At 46.2% G+C, this 20,513-nt stretch overlaps 2 protein-coding genes across 3 annotated transcripts; one reads left to right on the top strand and one right to left on the bottom strand.

Moving 5' to 3' along the window:
• Positions 1-536: 536 nt before the first annotated feature.
• LOC120665618 (RNA polymerase II C-terminal domain phosphatase-like 4) lies at positions 537-7,011 on the top strand. 2 transcript variants are annotated; one of them, XM_039945220.1, is made up of 8 exons: positions 537-833; positions 2,497-2,570; positions 3,007-3,134; positions 3,347-3,527; positions 4,281-4,570; positions 5,498-5,686; positions 5,823-5,861; positions 6,110-7,011. In XM_039945220.1, the coding sequence occupies exons 1-8, from the start codon at positions 622-624 to the stop codon at positions 6,662-6,664; spliced, it is 1,668 nt and encodes a 555-aa protein (XP_039801154.1). In that variant the 5' UTR covers positions 537-621; the 3' UTR covers positions 6,665-7,011. The 2 variants fall into 2 exon arrangements, with proteins under 2 accessions (XP_039801154.1, XP_039801155.1); XM_039945221.1 differs by having other exon boundaries at positions 697-833; positions 2,450-2,570.
• Positions 7,012-16,194: 9,183 nt separating this feature from the next.
• Positions 16,195-18,310, bottom strand: LOC120665617 (probable membrane-associated kinase regulator 1). The gene has a single exon (XM_039945218.1). It carries the CDS (start codon positions 18,116-18,118, stop codon positions 16,976-16,978), a length of 1,143 nt encoding a protein of 380 aa, XP_039801152.1. The 5' UTR covers positions 18,119-18,310; the 3' UTR covers positions 16,195-16,975.
• Positions 18,311-20,513: the final 2,203 nt, after the last annotated feature.

Genomic DNA, 20,513 nt, shown 5'->3' with positions numbered 1-20,513 from the left:
AATGAAAAATATAATGATACTTATTTGGTATCACAAATATTAGTATTTTATTATACAAATTCGATCAAATTTGAAATATTTTGACTTTCTAGAAAAATCGAAATGACTTATAATTTGAAATGAAAGGAGTAGATTTTAATCATTTTCAAATAATAACAAATAAAATTTTGGTTCCGATCTCTTCTCGGTTTGATCTCTTCACACACACACTACGATAAATTCGTGGAGGGAGCCGTGTGTGTGTGTTTGACATAGAAGAAAACGTGTGTTTTCTTTTAAATAATGACTGGACACTGGTGTGCTTTCGGAGCAAGCAGGCATCTCCTTGACCAGCGGCCGCTGGCCGCGGCCTGGCTCCGCCCCTCCTTGACCGCGGCCCATCCGGCGCCGTTACTCCTCGCCCACGGCCGCGCCGCTCCTCGATCACGGCCCGCCGTTGGGGCTTGTTTTGGGGAAAGCCCAAGTAATTTGCTTGCCGCCTCACTCCTAGTCCTCTGAACAGAAAAAGAAAAGCCCACCTCGCTTCCTCTACTAGTCCTGTTGTTTCTCCGCCTCTTCGGCCTCCGTTCCCCACCCACCCTCCCCAGCGACCTCCTTCCCTTGTGCCCTCGGCGCCGCGCCATGAGCCTCGCTGAGGCGCCGTCGCCGTCCCCATCGTCGTCGAGCGGAAGCGACGACTTCGCCGCCATCCTCGACGCCGAGCTCGAGCACGCCTCCGGCGCCGACTCCGCCTTCCCCGGCGACCCCTCCTCCGCCTCGCCCGCCACCGACGACGAGGGCGAGGAGGAGGATTCAGAGGAGGAGGTGGAAGTTGAAGTCCCAGAACAGAACGGGTACGCGCCGCCTACCCGCTACCCCTCCCTCTTCTCACCTCACCACTTGACGGCCCCATGGGTTTGGCAGCTCCGGCTGCGCGATTGCCGCCTTTGATTCCACGCGCATTTTGGGTCAGATGATCGTCTTCTCTGCTGGAGTAGGGAAGAGCAGATTTTCCTACATTTGAGCTTATTAGGGTTCCGTGCTTGATTGGGTAAAGTCGTAAGCATATGATTGAGGGTTTTTGTTTCCTTATTACTTGCATCGTGGTGTGTTAGACATAGACTAGGTGGATCTCAGAGCTTTTTATCCCCCGCTAGGGTTTACTAGAGTTCATATTGCTCCTGTACTGAGCGCACTGAATCATATTGAGTATTCAGTCGAACTTTATAGTATGTGAAATGTGGAATCTGAAATTCGTGTAACCAGTTGATTTGATAGCATTGATCTGTCTTACAATCCCATGTGCGGGTACTGTAAAGACATTGGTCCTCTTGTGGTATGCAAGTTTGATGTATTAGTTTTGGTTGCATCTTCAGCTTATGCTATCGCAACCTGAAACTAGGACAAGGCATACTAGCATGTGTTGCCATCCTTCCACCAGAAATCTTCCAAATAAATGTAACCTGGGGACTTTTGGGGAAGTTTGTTAGGTAAGCCTTTTATGATATTATCATTTGGAGAAACTTCGAGCTAACAAAAAATTTCAGCTGCTTACTGAACTTTGTTCTGTTTACTGACAACAATTTCATCCTATCTATGAGGTAAATCATAGAACTCCCATGTGCTTTGTTGCTGCAAGGCCTATTTAATCTTCTATCTCAAAGAGGGGGAGGGGGAGAAAATCTCAGTATGAAATGTGAATCCGAATTGAATTCCATTTGCAAACATACCTTCCGGTGTTCCTATACCTAGCCACTGCCTGGTCCATCGTTTCCTTAAATTTCAGGTGTCAGCTATGCATGATTTTCTTGGGTTTTGCTCTAAAGTCGTGTTACTTCAGAGACCCCTTCCCTTGTTTTTGGTTTGGGGCCTGATAGTTGTAAATTTGGCATGTGCTGGAGTACGAAGACACCTACTTATGAGTTAGGATTTAGTTTAATAGTCTTAAGTCCTTGTCCATCCCTTCTAATCCAAATAGGCCCGGGTAGAATCACTGAATTCTTGTCAGTTTTCTAGAAGTTAGGCACTGGTTGCTCATTGTACCAGTGACTAGGCAGGCTAGGCGTCTACCCTTTGCTGGTTTGTGCTTGATTTTCTGTTGTTCAAAATCCACCCAAATGGTTGTTGCTTGTTCGATCACTAGTTCGCGTGAAATTCAAATTTCTGATGTTAAAAACAAATGTTATGTGAAACAGAACCATAAATGAGCAGTTACAGTATCATGGAGGTTTTGTTTATGGCATAAAAAACCATGCACCTGTAAAAGTTCCGCCTCAGATGTTTAACTGCAAGTCTCCAATACAACTTGTATGAAGTATGATGGTCTTCCATGCTGGGTAGTAAGAGTGTTCAGTTATCATTGAGGATGGTGGTGGGTGATGGGGAGAGCATCCTAGTATTCGGGAAAAAGGGAAGAAGTTCATGGGATGAAGTTGTGTTAAGTGAGAACTAATCGCGACTTTTTTTGTAGATTTTGTAATGTGTATCTGATTGCTGTCAACTGCATGCAAAATGCAGTGCTAAAAGGCGTAGAGTGGAGGAACAATGCCAAGATCAAGGAATGCCAATTAGGCCTGACAAAATTGCAACTGGTATGCTTGTTAGCCTCACTTTTGCAAATCTGTTTGTATGTTTAGCAGCTAAAGAGGACATATTTACGTACTTTAAATGTGGTGTTTCAGGATATACTTTTCACTTTAGGCTGCATTGTGTTACATATTGGCTGGCTATCCTTTTGTATTGAATGCACTAATGGTACAAATGGCTGCCATTTCACATTTTTGTTCAGAGTTGTACAGTACAACTCACAATCAGTCATTTATACTTCTGATTTTCTTACACCAAATTATCCGGCTGTGGTGACTATTATATTTTTCATGATATCCTCAAAATTTTCAGTATCTTTCTTTCTTTCTTTATTCTGTTACAATTGCCTTACGCTTAGTTCATCATTTATTGAATAATGAATGTACAGTTGTCCATATTTGATAGACGGCATGTTGAATTATTGAATATATATTTTATCAGGCCCATCTAAAAACGTTCAAGTTGAGTTATGTCCACATCCTGGATATTTTGGTGGACTTTGCTTTAGATGTGGCAAGCCACAAGATGAGGAAGATGTTTCAGGAGTTGCTTTTGGTTACATCCACAAGGTACTGTCAATCCAGATGCAACAAACAATTTTAGGAATATTTTAGCATAGATTTCAGAAGTGTGATGTTTCATTATTGCGCCTGGCTTATAATGCACATTCTTGGACTATCGTTAGCACTGTCTTCCCATTTATTTTTCATTTCCAGTTGCACTTGCATAGTGCTCTGTCTCCAAACAGTTGTATAAGTTTAGGAGTATTCTAAAAATGCAGGGCTTGAGGCTAGGTACTTCAGAGATCGACAGATTACGTGGCTCTAATTTGAAGAATCTGCTGCGTGAAAGAAAATTAGTGCTTATTTTAGACCTGGATCATACACTGATCAACTCGACCAAACTCCAACATATTTCTTCTGCTGAAAATGAGTTGGGTATTCGGACAGCTGCTCTAAAAGGTAATGGACTAGTTTCGAGAACATGTAGTTTCTTTTGTAAGTGTATATTTTATTACCATAAGGTACCACCTCTGATGCCAATTATAGATATGCTAGTACGCTGTTATGATATATTTAGTCGACTTCATTTTTACACTAATTTACTTGAAAGTATTAGAATCCATAGGGGAATGGCATGAGTAAATATATTCTCTTACACTTGATATGCAGTCTGTATTGTTTACATAATTGTGTTTGAAAATACTGGTCAATGTTGGTTCAGTAAAAAGGAAAATATGGCTTGCATGTCTGAATTTGGACTGGAATGTATATTATGTATTCATGCAGAGCCAGTGCGGTTACATAAGAATAGCACATCATTCTAGAAAATAAAGTTAAATGCCACTACTCATGGCAGTCTGTATGCTTTTGTTATCTCCTGCACAATGTGATTTTAGGTAGATTGATGTTATTGAGGACTCTATGCCCCTCTAGTACCTAAATTATTTGTCATTAGACACATTTTTTCTGGCTTGGTGCAGTTAGAATTATTTGGTAAGTCATTTCTAACTTTGATCCCATTTAGCAGACTACTAATAATGATCAACATATTTCATATGATTACTAAGTTGTAATGCATGCTAGATTTTTTAATGGTTAATGATCACTATCTTCCCGGTCTTTGTTTCATTCCCTTTGATCCTTTTCTGAAACTGCTGTTGCTTATCCATGAATACATAACATGTAACCCTCATGTACATGTGCTAAATGCAGATGATCCGGACAGAAGCATCTTCATGCTAGATTCAATGCAGATGCTGACAAAGTTGAGACCATTTGTCCGTAAATTTTTGAAAGAAGCAAGCAATATGTTTGAAATGTATATATACACCATGGGTGACAAAGATTATGCAATTGAAATAGCAAAGCTTCTTGACCCCACTAATGTCTATTTTCCTTCAAAAGTGATTTCGAACTCGGATTGCACTCAGCGACATCAGAAAGGTCTTGATGTGATTCTTGGGGCTGAAAGTGTTGCAGTGATTCTTGATGACACTGAATATGTAAGTGCTATTGTTAAAAGGCTATTTTCAGCAACCCATGTTATCTAGTCGTCCGACTAATCGCGATTAGTCGCGATTAGTCGGGCTTATCGGTCCGGTGACCCCGATAAGGGACACCGAGTAGGTTTGGGCGACTAGTTTTCTAGTCGTCCGACTAGTCGTCGACTAGTCGCGATTAGTCGCGCCGATCAGGTTGGAAAACGATTGGACTTGAGATTGTTTTGTGGGCTATTTGAGTTGTGGGCCTGGGCCGGTGACGGTTAGCAAGGTGGCCCATTAGGTTTTTGGTATATAGAGGCTGAGACAGAGTTCTGGACAGTTCACAAATCATCTCTCACAAGTAAGTGAAAAATCGGCCATCATTGTTGCCTTCATGCTTGCTTTTTATTAAGTAATATGCAGTACATATATCATATTGGTCCTGGGACACATAGGACGACTAGGCAGACGACTAGGACCGACTAGGCTCGACTAATCGGCCTGATCGACGACTAATCGCGACTAGTCGTCTGATCGGTCCCATGGCGACTAGGTCCGACTAGACGATTTGAAAACATGGTCAGCAACTATATGCATTTTCTATACAACAGGACACCCAATTTGGAACAACTTTAATCCATGTATAAAAAATTCAAATCAATTCATTTGTTTTTTCATAAGTGGTCAGGCTACATCTTAATATCTCGTAAAATACTCTGGTTGCTGTTTAGTTTTCCTGGGTAGCTATGCAGTGTTTACTGTTTTCTTCAAACATATAAACCTAACAGTAGAAACATCCGTGCACATTTATCAAACCATAATGATTTCGCTTTTCAGTATCTAGAAGCTGGTAGGTACCTTTTAATCCTTGGTTGGAGTGATAATATCTTGCTTGTGCTGTAATTTGTCATTTTATATTTAGCCAGCTTCAAAATGATTTTTCCCCAGGTCTGGCAGAAGCATAAAGGAAATCTAATTCTGATGGAGAGATATCATTACTTTGCTTCAAGCTGCCGCGAGTTTGGTTTTGGTGTTAGATCTTTGTCAGAGTCTATGCAAGATGAAAGGGAGAGTGATGGCGCTTTGGCTACGGTTTTAGATGTCTTGAAGCGCATACATGCGATTTTCTTTGACACGGTTTGTGGCTTAAGTACATAGTTGTATGACATTTTATTCCTCTTTCTTTAGTCTCCTCCTGACAGTAGACCTGAATCTGTTAGCACAAAAGTATGTTTTATGTCTAACCATTTGTCCTTGCACTTCTCTCCTGTAGGCTGCTGAAACTGATCTTTCTTCACAGGATGTAAGACAGGTAGGCCACTAAACGTACAGTCACCCTTTGTGTATTATGATATTTACAAATAACTCATTGTTCTTTAACTTGCACCTAGTTGCCATCACCATTTTGTGGATTGTGGACATAATCACTAACAAATACAGTTGTGGTTATCAGTTTTAAAATGACTGAACTACAACTTCTTTAACAAATCGTGTACCATACCATGTCTTGCAGATTTGATCTGTAATTGGTTGCTTCTTGTGTTTGTGTTCCGAATGCAGGTGATCAAGACGGTACGGAAAGAAGTACTGAAAGGCTGCAAACTAGTCTTCAGTCGGGTGTTCCCCAACAATGCTCGCCCACAGGAGCAGATGATGTGGAAGATGGCCGAGCATCTGGGTGCCGTTTGCTCTACAGACGTGGATTCCACAGTGACCCACGTCGTGGCTGTGGATCTGGGAACAGAGAAGGCCCGCTGGGCTGTAGGCAACAAGAAGTTTTTGGTCCACCCGCGCTGGATTGAAGCCGCCAATTTCCGATGGCACCGACAACTTGAGGAAGATTTTCCTGTCGTTCCCCCGAAGGTAAAGAGCAGAGATAAAGTGAATGCTGCGACTGGCCAGAATGAAACGAGCAAAGATAAAGAAGAAAATGCTGTAGCTGGCGAGAAGGAAACGATCAACGATAGAAAAGAAGAAAATGACGTAGCTGGCCAGAAGGAAACGAGCAACAATCAAGATGGAAATGATGTAGACGGCCACCAGAAGAAGGATGACGCCAAAGAAGACGCTGTGGCAACTACTGCTACAGGCCCTGCTGACTCGGAAGCTCTGTAGGGCTCGAAAGTTGTCTGACATACAGTGAAGGCGTGCATGATTGTGGGGACGGACCGCGGAGATTGCTTTTATTACCCGCTCGTGCAGGTCCAGGATGTTAAATTTAAATCTGGTCGACGTGAAATTTTGATGCTGACCTGAGATGCGGACTGGGCTCCGGCCATATGACTTGTCGTACAATAACACTATAGGAGTTTTAAGCGAAAAAATTGATGTCGTTATTATGGCATAATTCTAGCAAATATATGCTTGGAAACGATTGTAGCTTTACCTGCTACTGCAGGTACTGGCTCCCAATTGAACAACATTATCTTTTAGTAATCGCAAACGGACTCTGTGATTGCAAATGGTCCAGATGAATGAATGATTATTCTTCACTGGAAAAAGTTCAGCTGAAGGTTGCTTTGATGTGTTCATACACCGCACATGAGGGCGTCCGCAGTGGTGGGCCATTTGGCCAGCTATTTGATTTTTTTATTAGATGAACAGTTGCTGCACAGTGCTCACTAGCACTTTTTTCCGTTGCTAGCTCGCAGCCTCGCACAGTCGCCGATGCAGTTTGCTCTCACGCGCTTCCTTCCCAAGCAGCTGTTGCCCTCCTCTCTCTCTCTCCTCCAAATAGCTAGCCTAAATCGTCAGACCACTGCCGACGCCCTGATGTTGAATGATGCTACTCCCTCCGTCTTTTTCAAGTGTCGTCGTTGGTGCTACTCCCTCCGTCTTTTTTTTAAAGTGTCGTCGTTGGTGCTACTTCCTCCGTCTTTTTTTAAGTGTTGTCGTTGGTCGTTGGTCGTTGGTGTGTGCCATAAATTTAACTCGATTTGTAGAAAAAACGTACAACATTTATATCTCTAAATAAATTTATTAAAAAAATAAATTAAAATATTTATATAATAATATTAATTATGTAGCATAAATATTAATATATTTTATATAAAATTAATTAAAGTTATTTCTCGGAAAACAAAAGCGACAGTTATTTAGGAAGAGATGGAGTATACGAATAGACTCGCAGGTCCTTTCATTATAGGCTCGTAGATTCAGGCACTTCATCTTGTTGTCAGAGGTGCGAGAATGATTCTCCCTTCTGCTTTTCCCGTGATTTTATAGGCTCGTAGATTCAGGCACTTCATCTTGTCGTCAGAGGTGCGAGAATGATTCTCCCTTCTGCTTTTCCCGTGATTTTTGTGTGATGATGACGACAAACTCGCATTATCCCGAACACTTTTCTAGACCTGACGTCCCATCATTAAATCGTAAAGGTAGTACTTACAAAATTGCTCCTGTGTCAAGTAATTCTACTCGCATTTTAAGTGCAATGCCGCATTTCTAAGGCCGCGTTTAGTTCCTAAAAAATTTTACACAGTACCTATTACATTGAATCTTCGAACACATACATGAAGTATTAAATACAATTGAAAAATAATTAATTACACAGTCTAACTGATTAGTACGAGCTGAATCTTTTAAGTCTAATTAATATATAATTAGATATTATTTATCAAGTAATAACGAAATATGTTACAGTATCAAAATCCAAACTTTTTTCACCAACTAAACACACCCTAAACATCCACACAGAATTGTCGTCCTAAGCAGGGGGGCTGCATGAGTCTGAGCATTTAAACCGTGACTTGCAGTAACAATTTTGATAAGAACCCATGTTCACCTTTTTTTTAATGAAACATGTTCACCTAAAATTAAAAGCATGGTCGATAGCTCATTATCAAGCGCGCGGAGAAAGGAGCACAGTAAATTCAACAGAAGCCACATGCAACAATGCAACATCGGAAGTCCAATCCAATCCGAGCGAGTCCCCTCCTGTCCGCTCCACAATGGCCTTTCTTGGACGGAGAGGCCAAAATGATCGCACATGGATCGGCATCCGGCACAGCCGCACAGCCGCTGCGTCCCGTCGGCCCGACCCCAGCCTCGCCGCGGCCTCCGGGCTCCGGACGCCGCCCCCTGCTCCCTTCCCCCTCCCGCCGCGTGCGCGCTCGTGAGCTCGCCGCGCCCGCACACGCGCATATGTCATGTGCCCGCCCGCCCCGGCCGGCACATGCGCGGCTGCCGCCTCTGCCCAGCATCTCGGCGGCCGCGCCCGCGTTCTTTGGCGGAGGGCTCCTCGACGGCCAGAAGTCTCGCGTGTCGCGCGCGTCGCGGGCCGTTCGGCGCGGCCAAGGCGACCGGCGCGCGAACCTAGTCCGCCGGCTCCATCGGATGGCGCCTCGGCCCTCGGGGGAAGGCATCCGAGGCGCATTTTGGCTGGTGCTTCCACGTTACCCGGCCGGGTCCTCCGTTTTGTTCCTTCTCGAGTCTCGAGTCGACGGGTGGGTGATCCGGGCGAGCCACTGACGAGATGCTGGTATGTTAGTTGGTACGTACAGCGGTACAGCAGGATGGTGGCCGGCGTCGCCTCGGATGCTTGGACCATGCCGCGCGCGGCGACAGACGGAGGCCGGGGGAGACCGGGAGAGAGCGTCATCACGTTGTGCGCGCTACAACTACAAGCATGGCATGGCAGCACATGCCGGATGAGTAGTGTAGGAGTATTTTCGTGTAGGAGCAATTAGATTTCGGGTAGGAGCAGTCAGGAGATTTGAGGAGAGAATCCTGGGAGCTTTGTTAGTTGCGGCCGGCGCCATGTATGTGTCGCGTCTCCTGTGATGATATCATGGCCGTAAACGTCGTACCGGATCACCCACCGGAGACCGAGGCGTACGGCGCCGAGGTTGGCGATCCGACGCGATGGACTGCCTTGGGCGATCCAGCAGCCGGCGGCGTGCCCGTGTCTTCTCCTTGGCGCTCGCGGGCCCGTCGTCGTTCCGGCGGCGCGCGGCCGCGCGCTACCCAGTCGCGCTGCCACGCACCACCCACCAACCTACCCCGGCCCGGCCGGTTCGGCGCGCGGCTCCCCGCGCCAGGCACGTTATTAACATTCCCCATCTGGCCGTCTCCATCCCATCCACACCCCCGGCCCGCCGACGCTCTCCGATCCCATCCAGGCGCGCGTCTGATCGATGGTTTCCACGAGACCGCGAGCCAGCCGCGTACACCCCCGCTTGCGGCTTGCTTGCTGCTGGGCTACTGGAAGAAGAGCCGCGTGGCGCACGAGGGAACGGCACGGGGGCAGTGGCCTTGTTGCTGCTTGCTTGCCCAGTTGCTGCCGTTTTCCTCACGAGCGTGCCAGCCATGGCCCACGAGGCGCTGCTCGCGTCTCGCCCGCTGCTGCCAGTGCTAAGCTCGATCCGGCACTCCGGCAGGTAGAGCCGTAGAGGCATCTCGCAAGTAACAATACTACCTGCCGGAATGAAAAGTAATTTACTTTATTCTAAGTGAGAAGTGAGACTCAAATATAAAGTAACAATCTTATGTATAGCAATTGATACTTAAATTGAAAAAGTGAAAAGTGAGAAATTGCATCTTTATAAGATTAGATTTACTTATTCACTAAAATATAATAAACCTTGTTTTATTGGACCATCCTATCTTGAAGTTCTAATTCGCCACTGTTAGAGAACCTGTGGCTGGAGAGTTCTTAGATTATCTAAGTCAAATTTTCATAAGTCTGAAGGCCGATCACCGGAGCAAAGTGAAGCTAACGTGACGAGACGAGACGAACTAGAATTGCATTTGTGATTGGGATCGTGTGCGCTCTTGAACGAAAGGAAAGACAGGCCATGGCGCTCATATATAGCCATGGCGAGGTCCATGTAAACAACCATTGATCCTCTGGTCCATTTGCACTAACACGACAACTATATCAATGTTAGCGATAAGCATTAGCTTGTCTGTTATACTTACATGTAAACGTGACGTAGATCCTGATTTTACTAGAGTCAGTTAGCAGGTAAGAGCTTAATACAACAACTGTATCGGATCATATCGAAAGTAGGGGTGAAAAACTTTGCAAAATTTGCGCTGCATTGTTGAGGGGGCCACGCCACCTTTTGCCTCCGCCACTGTGCCCATGCACCATCCTAAACAAAGCGCCATGGAGTGCCCGGCCCATCCCGTCCTGGACTCTTTTTTTTTTTGAAGTAAAAGTCCTGGACTCCTGGTACGAGTTCCAAAACACGAGGATGCACCTTTTTTCAAAAAAAAAAACACGAGGATGCACTACGAGGACGAGGTTATCCTCCTTCCCCAGCTTGCAAACCACGGCAACTCCCTCTCGCTGACCGGACCGAGCCACCGATAGATTCGCGCTCGGTCCAAGCGACCAATGCAAGCCTCGCTGGCTCACCAACGTGGCAACGTCAAAGCCTAGCGACCCAGGAAGCACAGGCAGCGTTCCTCGGTAATGACGCGCACGCTGAGGGTAAACGAGACAAAAACAAAACGCTCCGCCTTTATATTATCTAAACGACGCGACAGATTAGGGCACCCATGATAAGGACATGTCTATGATGCCCGAGATATGTCTCAATTTTTCACGGTACTAAACTGAACTCGAGGATAAATAATTAAATTATACTTCTATGAACTTCTAATTCCCTCGACTCCAAGCAGCTTCCAGGTAGCAATACTATATAGTAGTTTAAAGAGACAACCTGATTTCAGTAGAAGTAAGCAGACCTATAATAATCAGCCAAACGATCAACCAGAATCACCAGCCAATAGGAATATTTCTTGGGTCAAGAACTAGTAACACAGCCGGACCTTGATTAAATATCAGAAACGATCTCGTTGTTACACAATGAAACCGAGCGGCAAGAATACCGGCCCAATTCCCAAACCAGATGTACAACGTGTATAGACAAGGCAATTCCGATTGATAAATCCAAACTCAAGCAGCAGCAACAATAGATAAATATATAGGAATCGGCTTATAGCAGATGCAAACCAAAATCCTAAAGATCTTTTCCACCCGCGCACTCGAAGGAGCACGATCAGAAAAGGAGAATTCCGACGGAAATCCGAGGCACGACCAAACTGCGGCAGCTCGATCACGTGCTCCACACAATCCGAGGAGAATCGGCAAAGTAGATGAGATCGGATAGCGTCTCGCTGTTTATAGGAGAAACTCTAGACGAGAGACACAAATAAAATCCAATCTAATCTCCTACATGGCCAAACCAGCCCTATTAGAAAGGCACGCAGGCCCTTGACTCAGGTCCCACAAGCACAGGTGCACGCAGGCACCTAACATATTCGGACTACACTTCCATAATTAAACTAACTAGCACCTGCGTGATGAACCCATAAAAATATAATATACCGGCCAGATGGCTAATGAGGTGATATCCTTGCACCACTTCAAAGCAAATATAGATATAGCGCCCATAATTAAGTTGGATCTGCACCTGTGATGTTGACATGCCGGGAGCCAATATTGACATATTTTCCTGTCTTCATCTTCTCTCCTTTCGTGAGGAAATTAGAACCCATAAAAATTTCTTTAGTTTGCTGGCATCCAATAGAAAATAGTCCTTCTTGTTTCTTGCAATGTATTTCATCGGAACAAAGTGTTCCAAACTGAATATATCAGGATACTTCAAAATATTGCCAGCTCTAATATTTGAATCATCAAAAATAATTTTGGCGTCCATATCTGAATTAACTTGATGAACCTTGGGCTCATCAACCCACAGTGGTTATAGTAAACAACTTACTATAAAAAGGTACACATAGGATTCACATAATATATAGCATGTATTATAGCATACTTGTCCACGGAACTATCTATAGTGCTACAATTTTCTAATTATGTGGGGGTATCTCCTCTTTCTTTCTCTCAAAATTTCTTCCTGCCGGCCGCGCCTCTAGCCTATCACCGCACGCTGTGTTCGTGGGGCTTGCCACGTTCCTTGAATTTTTGCTGTAGAGTGTCGATGGGTGTATCGGCAGCTCCTTCTCTCTCTTCTACTCTCTCTCCTACGTGGTGGACTAGTGCCCTTAGCTACTACGGCCTCATCGTTTGGTGCCCCATGCAATTGGCCTGGTTTGGATCCGCGAAAAAACTAGCACGCACGTTTCTCGAAAAAAAAAATCTCGCATACATGAAGTACTAAATGAATTCTATTTGCAAAATTTTTTAGGAATGTGTGTAACTTTTTGCGAAATGAATTCTATTTGCAAAATCTTTTTAGGGATGGATGTAACTTTTTGCGACGAATCTAATGACGGTAATTAATCGATGATTTACTACAATGATGCTACAGTATCATCATCTAATCGCACGGTCAAATGTCTTATTAGATTCTTCAGAGTCACTAGCGCGGGGGTTCTGAAGTTGGTTTTGTAAATTATTTTTGTTTGACACCGTAATTAGCGATCAAAGTGTCATTATTCACTAACCAGAACCAAACCAAACAAGGCCAAGGCAAAGTGGTAAGAGCAAGTTTTATGGTCCCAGCTGGCTGCCGGCTAGGAGCCCGCGCTCAGCAGGTCGCAGCGCTCGTTTTTAATGCGTTGCAGTGAGAGCGCGAGCGTCTTCGCTGGCTCTCAGCGGGCGATTCGACAGCCGTCCGTTCATGCTCTCTCTCCTCCCCACGTCGGATCCCAGCCGGCTTGCAGTCTCTTATAATACCTGCAATAAAGCGAGCGAGGGGGCTGGGCAGAGGTAGTACTGGAGCATTCAGTGGTTTGGATGCAAAATTCCAAATTCCAAAAAAAATTTCCGGCACCTGCATGAAGACTTAAATCTAGACGAAATAAAAAACGCATTGCGACTGCTGTCTGTAAATGGCGAGACGAATCTAATGAACCTAATTAGGATGTAATTAGATGCTAAATTGCTACAGTAATGCTACAGTAAAAACATCTAATGCCGAATTAATTAGGCTCATTAGATTCGTCTCGCGATTTACAGATGAGTTCTGTAATTATTTTTGTGATTAGTCTATATTTAGTACTTTAAATGTAGAAAGATGTCTATGTTTAGTACTTTAAATGTAGAAAGATGCCTTTTCAAAATCTTTACCATGCGGGGAGAGGTTGTAATAAACAATCGTGTCAGGAGTGTATAGAGCCACTGTTCTGACACCGTAGTGTATAGAACAGAACTGAACACTGGGCGTGAGCGAAATGCGTGCAGAGAAACAACTGCAAGGCGTTGTTTGCGTCCCCCAGTGCGGACAGCCTCAGTACGTCAGTGGCAGATTGATCAATTCCATGGGCATCGCAGCGACTTCACTATCCATCGGTTATTAGTCAAATGAGAGATAAAGCACTAAGCAATGTTATCCACGAGCTTCGCTTTGTTTATAGACTAGTACTCATGAAAAGACAAGCAAGAACAAAGCTCGCCCTTTTTCCCCTCTCAACTTTTGTTGCGATAGGTGGGTGATTAGCGTTATCGAGTGCACCCCTTTCGCCAAAGGAACCGGCGGTTTGAAGAAAAGGCCAGCGTAGCAAGCAAAGGTGCTGCGCTTTACGAAGCTGGCACGCACTGCCACTGACTCTCTGGTCATTTTGCGCCATGGAAAGGTTGATGCATGGACAAGTCATCCGAGCCCAGCAACCCATCACTTGCAGCAGCACGTTCTTGCATGCACGCACGCTGCCAAGTACCAGTGCCAGCCGAACCAGCCTCTGCTCAGTGCGTGCTCAGGCATGGCCATGTCTGAAGAAGATCCGGCCACACTTGCAGCTGAACTGCGATCCCTCCCGACGCCGGCGGCTTCAATTCGCCAGGGAGGACTGACCCCCGGAGGTTGCTTCCACTCCTCCAGTCCTCCTCTCGTCCTCCGTCTCCAATTCCCCATCGAGGTGAGGGGATTCAATACCGACCGGTCGTTCTCACCCGGCCGCTCCTCCATATAAACTATTGCAGCGTCAGCACAGCACCATTAACTGTTGGGCCTCCACGAGCTCCTCCAGCACCAAGTGCACCAGCAGCAGCCTGCGCGGCAGCATGTGGCTGTTAGAACAATTGAATCGTCTAGGAGTAGATCGAGTGGTTAAAGTGTTCTCTGTTGGTGAAATTATCTTGCTCGTAGCCCCTCCATGGCGTGTCCCCGTCGAGACGGCGCGGTGTGACGCAGGAGCGATAGAGGCGCGACGCAGTGGTTGAAGAAGGTGTCGCAGAGGCACATGGCGGCGGCGTGGCCGACGGCAACCGTGGGTCGGAGTAGAGAGCATCGGTGGTGGCGCTTTCCACCGCTGCAGCCCACCCTCTCTGATCGGATTAGGGTTTCTAGGTGGGGAGTTCTAGCGGCAGCAGTGAACCTCGTGTCATGAGCTGGCAGTCTCCACCTCCTTTATAGGGCTGTGCGACGGGGGCCACCAGCCTTATCTTGGGCTGGCCCCGATCAGGACACTTGGTCAAGGAATTAGTTGGCCGTTGGGCCAACTAGTGGAGAGCAATTCTAACAGTGCCGGCTCCGCTTCGGCAGCCGCGCGCGCGCGGCGCGCCCCCGTCGTCTCTGTCCGCGGGAAGGCAAGGAATCTCTCCGCCCCGCCGCTCGGCCACGTGGCCGGGCTCCGTGTCTACCGGTAGTTTAATCCCCCGGTAACAGACGCCCTAATCACACCCCCGCATCCACATGACTCCCAACGGGCGCCTCAAGCCAACCTAACCAACAGGTGCAGCGCTCTCGTCCGGGTCACAGGCTCACAGCCGCGGCCGGGCCGTATCGATCTGTCGACGAGCGCCGCTGCGCAGGGGATTGGTCGATTGGACTGCACATCGCCCGCCCTGCAGTTGGCACATGACCTGTGCGTGCAAGCAAGCAAGAAGGAAACTGATCCACGTGAGCACGGCAGTCAGTAGTTGCCTTGTCTGCCTGTACGTCCTCGATGCCGCGTGGCGTGGATCGATAATCATGGGAACGAACCCTAGCTAGTGATTCCACCTACTCGACGCCATCTTGCCCCTGTTCAAACAGCCAGTCGAGCTACTAGTGTCTAGTGCTAGCTAGAAGAAGCTAAAAAGTTTCAGGGAAAGTAATGTACATTATTTTTTTTTTCTAAGGGCAAATGAGCATGTGGAACGTAGTACAGCATCTATGCTTGTGTGTGCCAACCAGATCTAGCCAGGGCCAAGCCGTTGCAACCACTTTTAACTCCTTGTGCGTGTTTGCATGCGGTGGGGTTGAACCACTCACTTTTCGAGGACGGATCACACACAAGGACAAGGGAGGCCACAATCAGATTTCAGAGTGCGACAATTTTTCCTTCTCTGATTCGTATCCTCTGGAAATGTAATTACATTTCGATAAAAAAAATCCACGTTCTAGAGTCTAGACCAGACATGGCCTAAACTTTATAGTTTCTGATCGATGAAAGAAAGTACTTTATAGTAAATCAAAGGTAATGGGAAAGGAGGTGCAGAACTTTTAGTACCTTTGCTAGCTCTTGCAAAAAGAAAAAAAAACTGAAATTATGATGAGCTCCAAGGAACCAACAAACCTGATTAAACTATCTCTATATTTTAAACATGTGTTTTATCTGATTTTCTGCATCAGCAACAGTTACCGAAACCGGAGTCATGCAAACGAACAAATGCGCTCTCTTTCATCAACGGCAGTAGGAATAAAAGATGCTGCTTGCTTGACAAATGACAATCAAACAGAACAAATAGTACATTGAGCGGCAGGGAGCAGACAACAAGAACTTTTTGAACCAATCATGCCAGTACAGATTAAAGGCCAAACTATATTAGGATTAGCTTAATATTAAACACTTGTCTTGGAACAAAATCACAGCAAAAATTGACACCATTAGCTCAGACGTACAGCTACATCAGAGTCCAAAACCTCATCCTAATGAACTAAAGGAGCTTTGGCAAACCTTCTCTAGGAACTGAAATTTGCATCAACACCCTCCATCATTAAGTTGGGAACTCTACTCCATTGTTTTTTTAAAAAAAACATTTAGAGTGAAATATACCCATGCCAACTGCTTTTGAGGGTTCTAATAGGAGGTAAAATCCAACTTGAAAAATGCAGGCCACAACCCCATCCATAACCTTTCAAATGCATTCATTGCATTGAAGATGTTTGCATGCTCATCAACCCTTCAAAATTTAACGTTTGCATTGGAAGCATCAAGATCGAGGGTTCTTTTGTGACTTTATATAGAATTATTCTAAGGTTGACAGTAGAAATTAACCATTTTGTTTAGTTGGGTGGGGTAGATGCAACTAGAGCTAAAGTTTGGAGGGCACCAATGCAAATTCCAAACCAAGAAAAGGGAGAGATTCAAAGGCTCCGATTATCATTTTAACCCTTCAACTACCCTTATTTACCACCATTATCATAGAGTCTTACCAAAAGGAGACGAATGAAATTAAGATTAACAGATAAGTACTGCTAACGATTAAACAGCATTACTTAGCTCCCTGCCCGAATCCCAGTGCGCTCGCGCTCAGAGCGCGCAGATCTCGTCGGAAGCCGCCGCCTTGCGGGGGCACACCGGAACGGCGCCACCCATCGTGTTCTTGCAGTGCGCGATGGCGCCCTCGATGGCGCTCTGGAGCTCCTCCATCGACGACGCCGTCGACAGCGACACCGGCCCGACGCCAATGCCGCCCGCGGCGGCCGCGGCCGCGGCGGCCGGCACGTCGGGGAAGCCTACGCCGCCGGCCCCGCCGAAGGTGAGCAGGCCTGAGTGGCTAGGCGACGACCGCATCGACGACGGGCAGCTCGCGGCGCACCGCTTCTGGCGCGGGAACCGGAGGTTCCCGGAGAAGGAGTTGGAGTGCGCGTACATGCCGCCGCCGATGACGTCAGCGTCCACCGCTGCCGCAGCCGGGACGGCGTGGTCGTCGTCGGCCCGCTTCTTGCGGATGGAGAAGGTGAACGGCTTCTTGGACCCCTGCTGCGGCTGGTTGTTGGCGGCGACGCCGCCGCCGTTGACGTTGCTCTGGTTCTTGGGGATCTGGGAGAGCTTCTCGTACAGCGGCTTCACCTTCTTGGCGTACTTCTTGATCACCTCCTTGGCGAGCGACTTGGACGGCTGCTTCTTGGCGGCCGGCGCGCCGCCACGGTGGAAGACGGAGGAGAAGCGGGTGGCGAAGGACGAGAGGTACTGCTTCCCGGTGCGCTTGGCCGGTGGCAGCCCGGCGAACGAGGCGGCCGCCGGTAGCGGGTGCAGGTGGCGGTCGTCCTCGGTGGCGGAGCTGGGGCGCGACGAGGAGGCCGCGGAGTCCGGGAGCAGGAGCGCGGCGCAGTCGGCGGAGAAGGACGAGGAGGTGCTGCCGTTGGAGTCGCGGGAGGAGTTGGACGTGGAGGTGGAGTCGGAGGCGGAGGATGTGGACGCCGAGGACAGCAGCAGCGTGCGCACCATGGAGATGCGCGGCGACAGCTGCAGCGGCAGGAGCTGGCCCTTGTAGAAGAGCTCGTCGGCCGGGCACAGCTGCGCCGCCGAGCGCTGCTTGGACGCCGGCGACAGCGTGACCGTGAACTCGAACTCCGACGAGGACGCCGAGGACGACGCCGGCGACGGGAACGACGACGACTTCGCGCCGCCCGCGTCGCCGGCGCCCTTGCTGCCTCTCGACCTGCCCATGGTGGCTTCGCTACCGCCGCTACGCTACAGGCTCATGGCGCCGGGGGAGTGCGGATGGAGAGAGCTGCGGTGGGGGCGGCCAGCATGGCGACTGGAGACGCCGAGACAGGGAGGAAAGGTAAAAACTTTTCGGGGGCGACGAGCCTGACGCCTTTATGAGGGGGAGGGAGCCAGGTCGCAGCTGCGCCCGAGGAGATGCCGGCGGGGACGGTGCCCATGCCACGCCGCGAGCGCATGTGAGGAGGGGGCGGCCTCCGCGGCCGTCGGATCGCGTCGGGATCACGATCGGGTGGCTTGGCTTTTCAATATTCCGGAAACAGTTGTTTTGTCCCCTCGGTCAATAAACTGATCGACTGGCTGGCTGACTGGATCTCACAGTGCATGTGGACAGGAGCTTCTCTGCATTTTATTTACTTAATTTTATTTTTGTAGACCAGTTTTTTTTTTTTTGCTTTTCTTCGAGATGGATCGATCAAGGATTTGGGGGTACGTGGTACATTTGCATTTACCGTATCTTCAAGTGTAGCATCTTCTCTCTTTTTTTTTACTTGGACAGATTTTGGCATCTGGTACATTTATCCTACATTTGTTAATGGGGATTTAGGTTGTGCTTAGTTTGTAAAAAAATTAGATTTTAGTATTGTAGCACATTTCGTTGTTATTTTAAAAATCATGTTTAATTATAAACTAATTAAAATTAAAAGATTCATCTCGTATGAACAATTAAATTGTGTAATTAGTTATTTTTTCAATTATATTTAATGCTTCTTGTATATGTTAATATGACGATAATGTAGAAATTTTTGGAAACTAAATAGCGCCTTAAGTGAAACAACTGTAGATTTACCCGTACGTGCAGGATTATTTTCTTTCCCGTTCATTTATATTTACGGGTAGGGGCATCTACGCCCCCCTCCATAAACTCTTGCACATTGTGTTCATTTATTTTTGCGGTGAATATTGCTGGCTCGCGTACAGTAGTTCCCAGCTCCTGCTCTGGGCTCTGCGCCGCGCCGGGCAACAACAGCAGCCAACATGTGGAGGGGTCGCCGTCCATGTTGCCTGTCTCCTTGACTCGCGCGCTGTGCCCACGACCTCGCTCCGGATCCTCCATGAAGATCCATGGCCTGCCGGGTCTGTGGTCGCTGTTCCTGTTGTCTTTTCATTTCTTTTTAAGTTTTTCAGATTTTGTTTGGTTTGATCAGTAGCATAACTAGTACAAATTTTAATCGATAATTAGAGGTATTAAATAAAGTCAGTTTACAAAACTAACCCCTCAACCCCTGCGCTACTTCGCGAGACGGATCTAATGAGATTTTTGACCGCACAATTAGAAAATACTTACTGTAGCATCACTGTAGCCAATTATTAATTAATTATTATTATTAGAGAAAGATTGTAAATAATCTTTGACCGCACAATTAGATCTTTGACCGCACAATTAGAGAATGAGATCTTTGACCGCACATAAAGTTGCACCTATTGAAAAATTTTTGCAAATAAACTTCATTTAGTATTTCATGTATGGACGATTTTTTTTATAGCGCGCGTAAAGAGCCCAGTTCTTTTCGTGAGACCTGCATTCCGATGTCAGTATTCATAAAGTTCTGTACAAACTCTTTCTGTGACCACTTTTACCGTGCATTTTTGCAGCTAACTGCACACTGCCACGTGTAGATATGTTTGCGGCAGAAACTACACAATGGTGCAAGTAAGGGTGTGTTTACTTGTTGAAAAAGTTTAGATTTTGGTACTGTAGCACATTTTGTTATTATTTAACAAATAATATTTACTTATGGACTAATTAGACTTAAAAGATTTAGCTCGCGCTAATCAGTTAGACTGTGTAATTAGTTATTTATTTTAACTGTATTTAATGCTCCATGCATATGTCCGAAAATCCGATGTGATGGGTACTGTGCAAAACTTTTTAGAAATTAAACAGGGCCTAAAATGTATTGGCGGTACTCGAACTTGGCTCATAGTAATATTTGGATTCCCAAACTTTCAAAGTACACTTTCATATTCTCAAACTTGCTATCCTATCACGTAAGGTTCAATCACCATTATTTTGGATTAAAGCTAAAATATTTTTTTTTGATGTGGAGCATACATGTGGGCTGAAATTTTATTTCTGATTTATTGTGTTAAACTCTTATAGTTTCTAAAGTTTCGCTGAAATCTTATTTTAAAATTTCATGGCTGAAATTTTCTCAAATTTTCCTCCAAAATTTATCCCTTTTTGGTTTTCTAATTTTTTTATCAATTTAACCATATGAGTTTTGTTTTCATACAAATGTTGTATATGATCTTTGTATTTTAATATATTTGTACAAGTAATTTTTTATTGTATATATACATTTTGTATATAATTACGTTTTAGAATAAATTATAT

This window comes from Panicum virgatum, chromosome 3N (genome assembly GCF_016808335.1).
Source record: "Panicum virgatum strain AP13 chromosome 3N, P.virgatum_v5, whole genome shotgun sequence".
Classification (NCBI taxonomy): domain Eukaryota; kingdom Viridiplantae; phylum Streptophyta; class Magnoliopsida; order Poales; family Poaceae; genus Panicum; species Panicum virgatum.
Note: the sequence above shows the minus strand (reverse complement) of the source record. Positions and strands in the feature narration are given on the sequence as shown.

Excerpts from the sequence above, each read along its gene's own strand:
- LOC120665617 (XM_039945218.1), bottom strand. The coding sequence starts at position 18,118 with ATGGGCAGGTCGAGAGGCAGCAAGGGCGCCGGCGACGCGGGCGGCGCG.
- LOC120665618 (XM_039945220.1), top strand. The coding sequence starts at position 622 with ATGAGCCTCGCTGAGGCGCCGTCGCCGTCCCCATCGTCGTCGAGCGGA. Across the intron at positions 2,571-3,006 it reads GCCTGACAAAATTGCAACTG|GCCCATCTAAAAACGTTCAA; the intron begins GTATGCTTGTTA and ends ATATTTTATCAG. Across the intron at positions 5,687-5,822 it reads ATGCGATTTTCTTTGACACG|GCTGCTGAAACTGATCTTTC; the intron begins GTTTGTGGCTTA and ends TCTCTCCTGTAG.